The sequence below is a fragment of the Vombatus ursinus genome, unplaced genomic scaffold, assembly GCF_900497805.2.
Source record: "Vombatus ursinus unplaced genomic scaffold, bare-nosed wombat genome assembly UNPS02014799.1, whole genome shotgun sequence".
NCBI classification, from domain to species: Eukaryota; Metazoa; Chordata; class Mammalia; order Diprotodontia; family Vombatidae; genus Vombatus; species Vombatus ursinus.
Window position 1 is genome coordinate 28,222,753 of NW_020954577.1, and position 17,353 is coordinate 28,240,105.

Here is a 17,353-nt window from a genome sequence, read left to right on the forward strand (position 1 = left end):
GAAAGTAACAGCGTCAACCTCACAAGGTGATTTTAAAGGTGAATGATATATATTGTAAAGTTTGAAATGCTACATAAATGTGAGTTATTATTGCTGTTACTATTATTATTAGGTCCTCTCCTTAAATCAATCATTCAATGAGCACTTATTAAGTGCCTACTGTGTACCAGGCACCATGCTGACCGGTGGGGATACAAAGAAAGGCAAAAACTGTCCCTGCCCATGAGGAACTTGTATTCTAACAGAGGAGGCAAAATGTACACGTAGAGGCATATATAAGAGACATACAAAGTAGATCATAACATCATAGATTTAGAGCTGGAAAGGACTTCAAAAGGCAGGCGGTCCATTTTACGGACGGGCAAACTAAGGCCCAGGGAGATTAAGGGGCTTGCCCAACGTCAAACAGCGAGTCCGTGACCTTAGCAGGGAAGGCAAAAATAGTACTTCTGAAAAGCAGGAGCTTTTTAGGGAGATGAGAGTGCTTGCCTTTCCTTTAAGTCATCTTTAAAGAAAGAAGCCCGCCTATGGAGGTTATCCTTAATTGAGGCACACACAGAGTCCTGAAAGAAAAGAGCCTAACTCTTCAGCCCGCAAGGAACCTGTGCCTTGGGTGTGATTGGCAAAAGTCCAGGTGGTAAAGTCTCTGGTCCGGTGACTAGAGAAGAGCGTCCCTTGTTAACCTCTTTGTTCATTCTTCTTTGGAGAATGTAACCTCCCCCTGGCTAAAATTTGGCCTTCCTATAGTGTACCATGGCTGAAATCAGGCTGAAACAAATGAACATATTCCCACCATGCCAGGCCCCAAGCAACCTTCCAGATATGACAGGCCACTGTCTCTCTTATTTCCCTGTCCCCCAGAAAAGTGCAAAGAATGATTCTTAGACCATCACATGCACCCCGTTGTCCTTGGGGTATTACAACATTACATGAAAAGGGATCTCAAGCGTGAAATATTTTCCAGCAAAAGAAGCTGATGATTGCTAACATTATAGGAATACTGGGGTTTAGGGCTTTAATCACTTGGCAAATGTCAGCTCATTAATACTTCATATGGTGTCCCTGTGAGGGAAACATTAGCATATTTCTTTTCAGATGGCAGCCCAAGACATTGCCAGGAAAAGACACCATGCAAGGTAGCTTTGAGTCAGCGGTGGGGCTGAGGATATCTGCCAATGAAATACACTGTGAGCCTGGCCAGATGGGAGGTGGGGGTTGGGGGAGACCCATCAATTCACAGCTACCTGATATTAAAACTTAGGACTGCCTTCAGCTCACCCTGCAGATTTCTACTTCTTTGGTACATGGTTTCAAGGGGCATCACCAGGGTAGATGCCAGCAACCAGCCTGGTAAAGACATTGGACCAGTCCGCAAGGTCCTGTCCTGCTCCCCTGAGCTAGGTGTCAAGGCCCCTTCATCTCTGCACCCCACCCCCCTTCTCTGGGTAGCTCTGTTTCCACCTGTCACACTAGTCAGCAGACCCATCAGTCATTAACAAGGATATTTCTCTCCTCTGGGGCTGCCACCAACTTCATCTGTCTGCCTCTTTGGATTGAATTCCAGCCAAGGCATTGACAGCTTAGTTCCTCATCCCTGGGTTCACATAGACTTAGTTCCTGAAGAAAGCTATTGGTCACAGGCTCAGCGCCAAAGACATCAAGCGATTAATTGGCCCCCTTCTGTGCCCCCTGCCTCAGCCTTTCCCAAAATTGGCATTTCAGAGCTATATATAAGAATCAGACAGATAAACTAGCATTTGTAAAACACACACACATACACATATACACAGAGCATACCAAAAGTCTTAAGCTTGAACAGCTTAAAGCTGCATTGAGATGTTTGGGACAGCACACAGACACACACACACACACAAGTGTATGTATGCACATGTATATATACACACATACATGCAGGTTCATGTTTCATATAAATATATATTGCATAAATTATATATTATATATTTAATAAAATGAAATTATATCATATATAAATATATTAAAGTTATGTGATATATATGTGTGTATACATACATATATTATGCACATACACGCATGCATCCATGCATTCATACACACACATACATACATATTTCTTATAGAGTAACAGGGCAGCAAGATCCTTTGAAGTGCCTTCTCTCCCTAAACACACACAGTCAAATGGCAGCTCTATTCTTCGGCTGAACAATAGTCGTGTGGTCAATCTCCCCCAGCTCAGGCCACTCTGCTCCTCTTAAATACCCCCATCACTGCCTCACAACAAGAAGCCCGTGTGGAGCTGAACGTCCTTCCAGCGGCAATTTTAAACCTTCCTCAGCTATAACCTGCACACCCAACGAAACCATAAACTACAGCTAGCTTCATTTCCAAGGTGTGATGCCGCCATCAGATCTCCTATCTCTCCTCTCTTCTTCCCTTCAAGCCTGACGTACGATGGACCACAGACCTCAAGAACAGAAGATGTTTCCCATTTCTGCTTGTCTTCCTATAAACACATTATAAAAACCAGTGGAGCACCACCACTCACTGTTCCCTGGATGCATTTATCTCCTTAGGAAAGAAAGTAGGGTCCTTACACATCCATTCCCAGGCCATTGCTGCTAAGTCTCATAACGTGTGTCTTTTGTTCTCTGATGGGGTCATAAAAAGCATGAGCAAGGAGATTCAGAAACTTCCATTAATCTCTGTGTCATGGCGTCTCTCCTCCCTCCCCACCTTTTAAATGCCAGCCACCATGGTCAAGGGAGAGGATGGCTTCTGCTGTCATCCTAAGTTAGGCCTTCAGGAAGTGACTTCCTTAGGGTGAAGAGAGGACAGTCTACTATTATACCTATGCCAGGTCTTACCGTGACCCTGGACTGCTCTGCCCACACACCCTATAACTGGCAGGAGGTAACTGGAGAAGAAACGCCCTCAATGTCTGCCCAGTAATAATCACAGGTCTAAAATCTGGGGGTTCCAGCTGGTCCCCCATCTCCAAAATGAAGAACTGTTAGAGTAGCTAACGGTTGTAAACTATGTAAATCAAGGTTTGTTAACCTAGGGTTTGGGAACTTTGTTTAAATTTATTTTGATACCTGAATTTCAATACAATTGGTTTCCTTTGTTATCCTATGTATTTTATTTTATGCATTTAGAAAATTACTCTGAGAAGGGGTCTAGAGGGCTTCATCAGACAGCCCAAGGGCATATATATTTTATATATGTATGTATGTATATTTACATATGTGTGTATTTATACATACCTATATGTATATACACAGGTACATATATACACATGTATGTATGTTAAGAACCCCTGGTATAAGAAATCTTTGAATGAAGAAAAAAAACACAGAGTTATATATCCATCAGTCAATAAGCATTTATTAAGTGCCTACACCAGTGCTAAGCACTGGGTTTCAAGGACAAAAATAAAACAATCCCTACCCTCAAGGAGCTTATATTCTGTAAGAGAAGACAACATATACATCATGTATTTATAATGCAAGGAAATACACTTATCATGCATAAAAGACCCTCAACACATCTAAGGATTTTTCAGGTAGCAAAGGATGAAGTTCAATTTCATGATAGCAGATAAGGGATGGGGTTTTGAATCCTGATCCCCCATTATATCCGCAACTCCTTTTTATTAGAATATCAATTCAACAATTCAATGAACGTGGATTAAAGGCCTTCTATGAGCACAGCACTGCCAGGTAATAGAGATTACAAAGACAGAAAGAAACAATCCCTGCCCACAAGGAGTTTACATTCTAATGGGGAGATGCAACATGTTCCCAGATATGTAAAAACAGCAAGTACAAAGCAATTTCAGGAGCAGAAGGGCTTTAACAACTGGAGTAGGGGTCCAGGGGTAGGGAATTAGTAAAGTCTTTATCAAACTGAGACATGAATGAAGCTAGGTATTTTAAGAGGCACAGATGAGGAATGAGGGCATATTTCAGGCAAAGGAAAGAAGAGTCTGGACAAAGGTGTGGAGATGGGAGACTGCATGCCAAGTTGAGTAAAACAGCTAATAGACCAGTTTGGCTAAAATGCAGAGTGCATGAAGGGGAGGTATATGAAATAATTCTGGAAAGATAAGTTAGAGCCATAAATCACAGATTCAACCAATAAAGATCTTGGGAATCTTTGAAAGGATTAAACAAATAGAAAAATTATTTATCTATAAAGAGCTACATTTTTAGCACTTTATAGAATACAAATGTATTTTAGGAAAACTTTCACGGAAAGGCATTCTAGGAGGCTCTAGTTTAATCCGATGCTAAATGTTTTTCCGAATTTAGTCAACTAGCTTCTGATCTAAAAGGAACCTTACGGTTCATCTAGTCCAACATCTCATTTTATGAGAAGTTTCAACGCCAGGCTAAAGAGTCTTCATTTCATCCTAGAGGTGGACAGGGAAGCTCTGAACATTTCTGAGCAAGGGGGTGAATTATAAATATTAATTTGGCAGCTGTTCTGACATTGGAGTGGAGAGGAGAGAGACAGGAAGCAGGAAAGTCTAATGTAAGAGCTATTGCAAAAGTTCAAGTGAGAGTCAGTCAAATCTGGAACCAGGGCACTGGCCGTGTGAATGGACAGTAGACTGATTTGAGAGATGTCACAGAGGTAGAATAGACAAACTTGGCAACTGATTGGACAAAGGGGTGAGGGAGAAGGAGGAGCCGGGCGCGATGCTGAGGTTGCTGACCTCAGAGATTGAAGGATGGTGGCATTTTCAACAAAATTAAGGAAGTATGGAGAAAGAATGAGTTTTAGGGAAAAGAAAGGCAGGGAACAGGGAAGGGTGTTCCTCTAAACCCTGACACTGGAGGTACAACATCAATGTCAGTGATTCCAGCAGAGCCCCTAAGGGGGCAGTCCAATCAGCGTGGTCCATTCCCAAGAGGGACATCTTCTAGATGTGGTTTCTAGAACCGGAACTAGAAATAACAACTGGAAGAACAGAATGTTAGAACTGGAGGGAATGGTAGAGATCATTTAGCTCAAACTACTCATTTTATAGGAAACTGAGGCTGAGAGAAGAAGTAACCTAACACCACAGAACCAGTTAATAGCAGAGATAGCACAGAAACCCAGATATCCTGAATTCTAATCCAGGACCCTTTTGATATTCCATGCAGGCCACTTCTCCTACTATGAAGAGTTTAAAAAAAACCCTACATTTTTACAGGTTGCTTGGGAAACACCCATTTGTCATGTGGGGTACTCCAACCTTGACTGTACCATGTTGACCAACCTGTAACACGCCCAAATTAAGACAACAGACAAAAGTATATTTGGCTAGCTCAAGGAGTAATTACTCCACTTGAGAAAGATGTGAAAACAAAGATGGTGTCCCCACAGTTATTGATCCATTCCCCCCAATACAATGCATCTTGTGTACTTGTTGGGTTAACCCTTGGGATCTGTCTCCCATTTGATTTGTACCTGATTTTTTCCCACCACTTAAAGATGGTTCTAGAGTTCAGAATTTTCCCTTGTTGTTTTAAGCAACTGTTCCTCAAAATAGATGAGCTGGTCCACCTCAAAACAGTCGCTGGCTCGTGGCACCACTTTCTCCAGAGACACCCTGATCTCCTCTTCACTGGCATTCTGTCTCCTGGCCTTCTTGAGGTAGCCGTAGACAGTCTCAAACACTTCCAAGCCCAGCTTCTGAATGGCTGATCTGCACAAATAAGAGAGAAAACTGACAATCTGCACATCCCTCTAAGATATGGGGAGCTCCCTATGGACAGGACTGTTGCCTTCCATCTCTGTATCTCCAGGACCTAGAATAGAACCAAGCATATTTCTTTCTGTCCAACCTTGCAGTTTCATTGGTATGTAAGATCAGCAACTGTTCTACAGCAGATTGTCTTAGAGAGTTGTCTGAGGCACTAAAAAGTTAAGTGGCTTTTTCAGAGTCACACATTCAGAGGCAGGATTTGAACCCAGGTCTTCCTAAGTCCAGGGCCAGATCTTTGTATACTGCACTACACTGTGTTGCACATAATACGTACCCAATCAATATTTGTTCAGCTCTAACTGAAATGCCTTTGTTAACATTCATCTTTAGGGTAGCCACTGCTGGTTAATCTGGTAGATCCTTTCAAGTGACCTTAATATTCAAGCTAAATATTAATGGTGGAAATATAGATACTGACGCTGGTGGTACTACCACCCACACTAGTACAGGGGAAAGCCTAGCACTCAGCACAGTGCCTGGGAAAGACCATTTAGTTCCCTAATTGTTGTTAGTCCTTCATTCTTTTTTTAAAAAAAAAATTATTTATTTTTAGTTTTCAACATTCACTTTTATAAGATTGTGAGTTCTAAGTTTTTCCTCCTTCGTCCCCTTCCCCCTCCCCAAGACATCATGTAATCTGATATAGGCTATATGTGTACAATCATATTAAATATATTTCCACATTAGTCATGTCGTGAAAGAAGAATGAGAACAAAAGGGAAAAGCCACGAGAAAGAAAAAACAAACAAAAAGAGAGAGAGAATAGTATGCTTCAATCTGCATTCAGACTCCATAGCTCTTTCTCTGGATGGGGATGGCATTTTCCATCACGAGTCTTTTAGAATTGTCTTGGATCATTGTATTGGTGAAGAGAGCTAAGTTCACCAAAGTCAGTCATCGCGCAGCGTTGCTATTACTGCGTACAATATTCTCCTGGTTCTGCTAGTTTTACTTTGCATTAGTTTGTACAAGTCTTTCCAGGTTTTTCTGAAATCTGCCTGCTCATTCGTTTTTTACAGCACAATAGTATTCCATTACATTCATATACCACAATTTGTTCAGCCTCTCCCCAGTTGATGGAGATTATTGATTGAAGAAATGCAAATTAAAACAACTCTGAGGTAGTACATCACACCTATGAGATTGGCTAACATGACAAAACAGGAAAATGATAAATGTTGGAGAAGAAGTGGTAAAATTGGAAAATTGGTCCCCATTTTGAAGTTATCATTCATCCAGTTCTTTAGTATAGGATACCAGGGCTACACCATATGAAATAGTGTCTACTTGATGGAAGGCCAATTATTTTACAAGGAGAGGTGGGGATTCTGTTATATCTGATGGCTTTTACTTGTGCTGTTATTAGTGTGATTTCATGAGAGTTTCCTTTCTAACAAGGAAGATTTTGGGTAGGGGGATTCCAAAGAATGGGCAGAGTGGGGGTACCAGGCAAGAAGAGGTGACAATCAGAGATAAAACACAATGTTGCTATTACTGTGTACAATATTCTTCCAGTTCTGCTCACTTCACTCAGCATCAGTTCATATAAGTCTTTCTAGGTTTTTCTTAAATTCACCTGCTCATCATTTCTTATAGCACAATAGTGTTCCATTACATTCATATGCCACATTCACATTTGATCAGTCACACCCCAACTGAGGGGCATCCTCTCAATTTCCAATTCTTTGCCACCACAAAAAGAGCTGCTATAAATATTTTTGTACATGTGGGAACTTTTCCCTTTTTTATGATGTCTTTATGATACAGACCTAGAAATGGTATTGCTGGATCAAAGGGTATGCACAGTTTTATAGCCCTTTGGGCTCTCCAGAATGGGTGGATCAGTTCACAACTCCACCAACAATGCATTAGTGTTCCAATTTTCCCACATCTTCTTCAACATTTATCATTTTCCTGTTTTGTCATGTTAGCCAATCTCATAGGTGTGATGTGCTACCTCAGAGTTGTTTTAATTTGCATTTCTCCAATCAATAATGAGTAAGAACTTTTTTTATATGGCTATAGATAGCTTTGATTATTTCATCTAAAAACTGTTCATATCTTTTGATCATGTATCAATTGGGGAATGGCTTTTAATTTTATAAATTTCACTTAGTTCTCTATATGTTTGAGAAATGTTTCTCTTTATCAGGGAAACTTGCATCAAATTTTTTTCACAGTTACTATTGTTAACTGTATTTCCCTCCATCCTATTTCCTCCCGTTTATTCTATTCTCTCTCTTCTTTTACCCTGTCCTTCCTCAAAAGTGTTTTGCTTCTGACTACTCCTTCCCCCAATCTGCCCTCCTTTCTATCACACTCCCCTTTCTCTTATCCCGTTCCCCTCCTACTTTCCTGTAGGGTAAGACAGATTTTATACCCAATTAAGTGTGTATGTTATTCCTTCTTTGAGCCAATTCTGATGAGAGTAAGGTTCACTCACTCCTCCTTACCTCTCCCCTCTTCTCCTCCACTGTAAAAGTTTTTTCTTGCCTCTTATAGGTGAGATAATTTACCACATTCTACCTCTCCCTTTCCCTTTCTCCCAGTACATTCCTCTCTCACCCCTTAATTTTATTTTTTTGATATCATCCCTTCACATTCAACTCACACCTGTGCTCTCTGTCTATATATATTCCTTCTAACTGCCCTAATAATGAAAAAGTTTTTATGAGTTAGAAGTACCATCTCCCCATGTAAATGTAAATAAATGTAAATAGTTTAAAATTATTAAGTGCCTTATGATTTTCCTTTCCTGTTTATATTTCTATATTTCTCCTGAGTCTTGTATTTGAAAGTCAAATTTTCTATTGAGCTCTAGTCATTTTATCAAGAATGCTTGTAAGTTCTCTATTTCATTGAATATCCATTCCCACCCCCCCAAAGGGATTATACTCAGTTTTGCAGAGTAGGTGGTTCTTTGTTGTAATCCTAGTTCCTTTGCCCTCAGGAACATTACATTCCAAGCCCTCTGATCTTTTAATGTAGAAGCTGCTAAATCTTGTGTTATCCTGACTGTGGCTCCACAATACTTGAATTGTTTCTTTCTGGCTGCTTGCAATATTTTCTTCTGGGAGAGCTAGAATTTGACTAGAATATTCCTGGGAGTTTTCACTTTGGGATTTCTTTCAGGAGGTTTTCAGTGGATTAGTTCAATGTCTATTTTACCCTCTGATTCTAAAATAGTGGGGCAGTTTATCTTGATAATTTCTTGAAAGCTGATGTCTAGGCTCTTTTTTTTGATCACGGCTTTCAGGTGGTCAAATAATTTTTAAAATTATCTCTCCTGGATGTATTTTCCAAGTCAGTTTTTTTTTTTCCAATGACATATTTCACATTGTCTTCCACTTCTTCATACTTTTGGTTGTGTTTCATTGTTTCTTGATTTCTCATGAAGTCATTAGCTTCCATTTGCTCAATTCTAATTTTTAAGAAATTATTTTTCTTCAGTGAGCTTTTGTACCTCCTTTTCCATTTGGCCAATTCTACTTTTTAAGGAGTCTTTTCTTCAGTGAATTTCTGTGCCTCTTTTTCCATTTGGCCTAATCTGTTTTTTAAAGTGTTATATTTTAAGTTGTTATTTTCTTCACTTCTTTTGTGTCTTCTTTACCAAGCTGTTGACTCTTTTTTTCATGATTTTCTTGCATCACTCTCATTCTTCTTCCCAAGTTTCCCCCTACCTCTCTTACTTAATTTTCAAAATCCTTTTTGAGCTCTTCCATGGTCTGAGACCAATCCATATTTTTCTTGAAGGCTTTGGATGTTGTAGCTTTGACTTTGTTGTCTTCTTCTGAGTGTGTGTTTTGATCTTCCTTGTCACCACAGTAACTTTCCATGGTCAGAATTTTTTCTGTTGTTTGCTCATTTTCCCAGTCTATTACTTGACTTTTAGCTCTTTGCTAAAATGGGGCTCTGCTTCTAGAGTGGAGGACGCACTGTCCCAAGCTTCAGGAGTTTTGCACAGCTGTTTTCAGAGATACTTCTAGAGACCTGTAAATTTTCAGTTTTTCCAAGTGATATGGTCTGAGGAGACATGTGTTTACTACTCTCCTGGCCTGTGCTCTCATCTGAGTGAACACAAGCACTCTTTTCTGCCCGGGAACTGTGATGGGGGTCCCTGCTACACTGTGGCCACAATCTCTGGTGTGCTAGGCCTCTTCCCTGCCCTTGGCCTGCTACTCAGGACTGCTACCTGGATCTGAGTATGGGCAAAGCAACAGAGTCCTGCCAGCAAACAGACCCCTGTAATCTTCTGCCAAGCTGTTTGACCCCCTCGCCGTCTGTGGGCTGAGAGCTCTGGAACCAGCTGCTGAGTCAGTCACTCTCAAGGCCCGCTCCTAGTTTTCTAGGGTTGGGTTTGTGCTGGCACAGCCTGGGCTGGACAGTGCTCCACTCTCACCCAGGTGCAACAGACTTTTCCTGCCAACCTTCTAAGTTGTCGTTGGCTGGAAAATTATTTCACCCACACTTTTGTGGGTTCTGCTGCTCCAGAAATTGTTTTAGGGCATTATTTAAAGGTGTTCAGAGGGGTTTTTGGGGAGAGCTCAGGTGAGTTGCTGCCTTTTCTTTACTATCTTGGCTCCACCCTCCCCAAGTCTTCTTTAAAAACAAGTTCACAGATCTGAGGTTACACAACCTTGTACTGGATGATTTCCAGGGTCTTTTACAGCTCTGAATCTTAGAGTTTTATGAATATAAATTCTCTTCCATCTTTTTTCTCCTTTTTCTTTAGGGGATAATGAAGCTCATTGCTCCAGGGGCTCGATAAAAGGATGCTGGGTCTTTCCTTGGTCCAAGGATATTAAGGTTTTATTTGATAAATGCACTCCCCACATTCCTAACTGGCATGGGCATGGGTGGGCATACACACACACATTTAAGGAGGGTGCCCTGGGCCGCTGTCTCTGCACTTCCCACCTGGCTATATTCCTGGACTTCAACAGAATTTCATCATTCTGCAAGGTCATATCCTCCTCAGTACTCCTGGTCCTGAGACCCTTCCCTCTCAACTGATTAGACAGCTGAGAACACCTCCCAGATCCCCCATTAAGGAGGGCATCCAGGGCATCGTCTTTTCATTTCCCCACCCAGCTGTATTCCTCCAGATTTCATCTTCATGTACCTGTTCAACTTCTCATCTTGTCCCATTAGATTATAAGCTACAAGAGAACAGGGACTGTCTTTGCTTTTCTTTGCATCCTTACCCCCTTAGCACAATGCCTGGCACAGAGTGGTTACTTAATGGTTATTGACTAACTGGCCTCTCTCACATCGCTTGATCCACTGTTTCTCACAAACAAAACTCTTAGGAGTCTGTATGGAGGTGACTTATCTACATGGTCGGGAAAGGCCCAGAGAGTGGGTACAGGGCTTTGTCCTGCTCTGCAATGTTACTGCTACCTACGAGCTCCTCTGCATATAGACAGGTCACTTGTGCTGCAAACACATTCATTTTAAGAAAAGGGGAAAAAAATGATGGATGTCGTAGAATTGCCTTGAAAATATTACAGTGTGAATTTATTCTGACACTTGGAAAACAAGCTGCAGTCTTCTTGCCAGTGACGCCTTCAGATATTTATGGAATTTGTAAATAGAAAAACTCTATTTAAGGGGAACTCAGCGGTGTTATCTAACATCCAGGAGGCACTGAGGGCTCTCAGTCCCATCCCCAACAGAAGAGAAGTGGTTTCTGCTTCATAGGTAGTAAAAAAAAAAAACCCCATAAAACAAACAACTTGACATTTTTAGAGTGCTTGAAAAGTTTACAAAGCACTGATCAGGGTATATTGGCTCTTTTCAGCCTCAGAACAGGTCAAGAGGTAGGGACTACTGAAAGTGGCCCCCATTTTACAGAAGAGGAAACTGAGACTCAAATAGGTCAAGCTAGTAAGTGTCGGTGGCAGGGTTTGATTCCAAATCTCCCAGCCTCCAAATCCATCCCTTTGAACACTATGCTATGGTGTCACAATCAAACACTGGGCCTGGAGTCAGGAAGTCTTGAGTTCAAATCCTCCCTCAGACACTAGATGTGTGACCAAGGGCAAGCGATTTAATTGTTGTCAGCCTCACTTTTCTCAACTATAAAATGAAGGAAACAATAGCACTTACCTCCTAGAGTTGTTGTGAGGATCAAATGGGATAATAAATGCAAAGCTCTCTATAAACCTTACAGTAATATATATATATATGTATACATAAATACATGTATACATATATAATATATATGCTAGTTAGTTATTATCTTTTTATAAGTAAGGAAAATGAGGTAAAATGGATATATTCAAAGATGCAAATGGATCTATGATTTCATTGATTCAGGAGCTCCTTCCAGTGATTGAGGCTGCATCCCCCATCCATGTCTGCCGATACTGTGTGACCCTCCATCCACACTGTCCTAAAAGTTCATCGCACGGGTTCTACCCAGTGTTCCAGAGACTTTTCTCATTTTCCTCCCACCATCTCAAGAGTAATAGTGGAACTTCTGGCTGGTCACCCGGTGTCCTTTGCTCTTTCCTTACAACTGGTCCATCTTCTCTTCCTATTATACAATTCCTCAATGACACCCTTAACTCCTGTTTTATTGTTTGGAGTTCCTCATAGGTTACATATGGTAACCTGCTCACTCCCACCATTCACGTCTCCATTGCTCTCTCTGTGATACTCACCTTTATTCTTTGGAGGCTGTGGTATTCCATGGTTTGCTACCATAAAGCAACATCAATAAAAAATGTTAAATGACTATGACAAAGATCAAACAAAAATGACAGAAATATCTTTTCCATTCATTTCTTCTTTCTGATCAATCCCATCCCCCAAATCAACCACTCTGCTCAAAGGAGTATTCCTCCTAGTTAGAGACTGAGACAAGGCTCTGTTGCCAAGGCTGGCTTTTGAGTAAGCCTTTGCTCTGTCCTGTGCCCCTGGATGTCAGGGATGTTTCTGTTCTCATGTCCTGCTACGTATCTCAAACTCCATTAAACCAAAATGGAGACCCTACCTTTCGTCTACTCATTTGGGGCAGCATGATGTAGTAGATAAGAGTATCGACTTAGAATCAGGAAGAATTGAGTCCAAGTGCCAGTTCAGACACTTGCTGCTATGAGACCTTGGGCAAATTACTTAACTTCTCTGGGTCTCAAGTTTCAACAAATGGGGTTAAAATAATTTTAGTGTCTTCCTTACTGAGTCTGTTGTGAGGCTTAAGTGAGGTAAGGTGTATAAAATGTTTTCTAAATCCCTAAAGTGCCACATAAATGTTGCTTTTATTGTTATTATTACTATTCTAATTATTCTACCACCAACCTATCCATCTTAAAACCCTCCAATCTACCCCTTACTCACTACACTCCACAAATGCCATCATTTCTTAACTTGTAGACAATACAAATACTGCATCTTATCAATTTGGGGCATTTGTTCTATATTTATGGATATATTTATTTTTATCAAGTCCTCTTAATATTTATCTCTATTTCTGAGCCTCTTCACGGGAGCCCATGTCCCTCTGGGCTAGGTACTATATCTGTATAGTTCTGCAATATATTCCAGCAATCCTTTTTTAATCTATACTTCCCAATTGCAGAGATAATGAGGAAGGAACAAAAAAGGTCATGTTTGGAATGAATACTTTCTATATAATCAGAGATGATCCAAGAACTTCCATGTTCAAATGCTAAAAATATAGATAATAAGAGAGTTTGGAGCCTGTGTAGGAGGAAAACAGTTCTTATGGAAAGAAACAGTTTTCTAGACAATCAACAGCCCTGCAGCCCACCTTCCATAATTCAAAATCTAAGCCAGGCCCTGCACATGGATTTTAAACATTTTATTAAAAAAAAAAAAGTTGTTGCCTGTGGCCTTCATGGGCAGAACGTTGCAGCCAGGGAGAGAAAACCCCAACTTGGGGTTCATGAAATTTCCTTCTCTGTGGTCACTTCCCTACCATGAAAAGAGCACAAACTTGGAATCATGTTCCACTTACTATCTGTGTAATTCAACCTCCCAGTGCCTCGGTTTCCTCATCTGTAAAATGAGAAGGGTACACGACATGACCTCTAGAGTCTTCCAGCTCTAAACTGATGACCGGAGGTTCTATAATCTTATTCTGTGATTCTATGACTGATAAAACCGCAGCAATAATAACATTTCATGTTGGAAGCCCCTGTCCCCCCCTTTATTTGTGATCTCTCTTCCTTATATGACTCTTTGGCTTTCATACCATACAAACAGAATATTGAATCTGTTTCCATAACCTACATATGTATAAAGTAGTTTATGTTCAAAAACACTTTGATATGTTTTCCTAGCCCTGAGGTCTAATTCTGGTTCTGCTACTTCCAGGCTGTGTGAATTTGGGCGAATCACTTTCCCTCATTCTCACTTCCTTTAACACAAGGATGGTGGACCAGATGGTCTCTAATCCAATTCAAGTTGATAAGCATCCATTACTTGTCTATTATGTCTAAAGCACGGTGGTAGGTGCTGAGGATACAAAGCTAAAATGAATCAAGTGTCTGCCCCCAAATAGGTTATATTCTGATTGGGGGAGAGGGACTGTAGGATTGGAGATTTGGGGCTACAAAGGTCCTTAGAGTTCACTAAAATACTCTTAATATTTCAAATCGGGAAACTGATTCACAGAGAATTTAAATGGCTTGCCCAAAGTTGTTCAATTAGTATCTAGGGCAGAATTTAGACCCAGATTTTCCTAACTCTAAGTAAGCCCAGTGTCCTACCCACTATACCATACTATCTCTAGAAAGGTGGTTCTCTTGGTATAAGGAACTCTCCAATCAAGAAATTCCCTCTAACAATGAAGGTAAGCAACTCATAACCTCAGAGAATTATCTTTGCAACTTAGAGCCTAGGTGGTACCACAGTGAATAGAGTGCCAGGCATGGAGTCAGGAAGACTCATCTTCATGAGTTCACATCTGGCCTCTGGCTGTGTGACCCTGGGCAAGTCACTTCACCCTGTCTGCCTCAGTTTCCTCATCTGTAAAATGAGCTGGAGAAGGAAATGGCAAACCACTCTAGTATCTTTGCCGAGAAAACCCCAAACGAGGCCACGAAGAGTCCGAATGTGACCACCTACATGGGTGCATTTGGACTCAGCATTTGAATGGGGGCTCCTTGAGAGCAGGGATTGCTTTGTTCTTTGTATGCCCGGTGGCTAGTACGGTGTCTAGAAAAACATCTATGCTTAATAAATGCTTGTTGATTGAAGCGCGGGGCTGCGTGACTTGAAGCAACGAACAGCAAACAGGCTAAGCAGAAAAGGACGGAGGTAGGCAAAGGCTGCACGCAAGGAAAGACACCCTAGCAGAGCCGTCCACAAAGGAAGTGGCCTCCCTGTTGCTAGACTCCTTTATTGTGGGAGACTGTTTTACAGAATCACAGGGTGTGAGACATGGATGGGACCGCCGAGGCCAAGGAAATCCCCCTGAGACCGTCTTTGGTAGCCCTTGCAGCGTGCCAGCTCCTACTCTAAGTGTTGGGATACAAATCTAAGCAAGGAAGATAGGCCCTGCCCGCGAGGTGCTTCCACATAATAGGAGAACTGGAAAAGGGAGAGAAATATGTTTCCTTGGTCACTGTTTGGAGCTGGGAAAGATGAGGAGAAAGCCCAGGGTGGTTGTGGCGAGGGCCCAAGGTTCTGTGGGCATGACGGCCAGAGCAGAGGCAGTGGGAGTGGGCGCTGGTGTCCCAGAACCGACAAGCAGCCCCCCAGCCTCTGTCTGAAGACCTCCAAGGACGGGGAGTCCGCTGCATTTATAGGCAGCCCACTTAGCTTCTGGACTGTTCTAATGATGAGGAAGTTCGTCCTGATGTCTAGCCTTGCCATGTTCTTCCATCATTTCTGATTCTCTCTTCTGGGACCAAAACAAGCACAAATTGAAATCATCCTGTACCTGATAGTCCTTCAAATACCTGACGACAGCTATAAGTTCACTTATTTCCACTAAGTTTTCTTTTTACCAGGCTAAATGTGTCCCCTTCCTTCAAATGATTCTCATATGGCCTGCCACCATCCTGGCTTCCCTCCTCTAGACAGTCTCTCTTTCTTAAACCACGGTGCCCAGAAATGGACACAACACCCAAGACAAAGACTGAAGAAGGCTGCGTGTGATGGGGCCATCACCTTCCTACTCCTGGAAGCTCGCTGGAAGCAGAACCCATGTTTGCATTAGCTTTTGCGGCTGTGACATCACATTAGAGACCCATGTTTAGCTTGCAGTCCACGAAACCCCCAAGATCTTTTTCTCAGAACAACTGCTCTCTATTCAGGCCTCCACCCTCTTAGAAGGTTATTCAGTCCAGGTTGGACTGGGCAGCATCTGAGCTCTTTTCTCATTTAAATTCTGTGAATACTAAAGGAGAGAAGCGGGGGTGCAGAGAAGGAGAGCTGAGAGGGCATGGAGACCACTGCCTACTTCCCAGCTTTGCCAGGGGTGGACCTAAAGACCCACCCTACCCTGGTGTCGCTAGGTCTCAGGTGAAGCCCCCAAGTCAGAAGGACCCAACAGCCCTCACTTCCGCTGTGGGCATCACCAGCTGCAGTAATGTTGCTCAACAGATGGTCACTGCTGGCCGTGGAAAGTTAAATATGGCAGAAGCCAACAGCTGAGGACGATTCTTAGCATCTTGCTTCAAAACAGTATTTAGCTGCACAGCGACAATTAAAATTTAACCCTTTCCTTTCTTAGAGAAAAACAATGAACGATTTGTATTCATGGGACAGAGAACAAGGTTTCTTCCAGTTTTTATTAGAGCGGTAATTCATTTGTGGTAACTCAGAAAAGCTGACACAAATGTAAAATCCCACATGTACCAGGGGCACACTCCTTGCCACCGCCCCCTGCAATCACGACTGTGACGGGGCTTCATCTGCCCTCTTGTCCTCCCCAGCTGATGCCAGAGACAAGACTGAAGGTGAAAGAGACAGTGACATGGTGAAGGAAAAAGGCACACAGCCTGGCTCCTGCCAACAGTCAGGACCCACAGGCCCGTGGCTGCCAATCTACCAACAGCCTGCCCACGTTACTATTTCACTATGATGTCCTAGATTTTGTTATTTAGAAGTATGACTCAGCCTCTGACTTGGATACACACACATATATACTCACACATACACATATACTCACATATATACACCCAGAGACATATGTACATGTATACATGTATATATGTATAAATATATGTTGGTCAATCTAAGTATACATCTATATCTATATCTATATCTATATCTATACATGTACAACATATACAAAACATGCTGAATATGCATTATTTCTTTCTAGATATAGAACAAGTATGTATATATACAATATATATACATGTATACACATACACACATATGTTGGCCAACACACACATACATATTTGGCCAATCAATCGACAAGCAGCACACATTTATTAAGCACCTACTATGTGTCAATCACTATATTAAGAGATAAGGACAGAAAGATATAAGCCAAGTAGTACCTGGCCTCAAGAAGCGTATATTGCAATAGGGAAGATATCATGAACATAAATCAGCCTATTCCAAAGAGATTCGAAACATTCTGAGGGGTAGCAGCTGGAGGAACGAGGAAAGGCCTCGCGTCACAGATGAAGAAGG

General features: G+C 41.7%; 1 protein-coding gene across 3 annotated transcripts in view; it reads right to left on the bottom strand.

The window, feature by feature from the left end:
- Positions 1-3,404: 3,404 nt before the first annotated feature.
- NEK11 (NIMA related kinase 11) overlaps positions 3,405-17,353 on the bottom strand; it is a 272,217-nt gene continuing 258,268 nt past the window's right edge. For all 3 annotated transcript variants that reach the window (XM_027872170.1, XM_027872168.1, XM_027872169.1), the window contains exon 16: positions 3,405-5,674. In XM_027872170.1, coding sequence (XP_027727971.1) covers positions 5,467-5,674 — 208 coding nt within the window. In that variant the 3' untranslated portion in view covers positions 3,405-5,466. The remainder of the gene's footprint in view (positions 5,675-17,353) is intronic.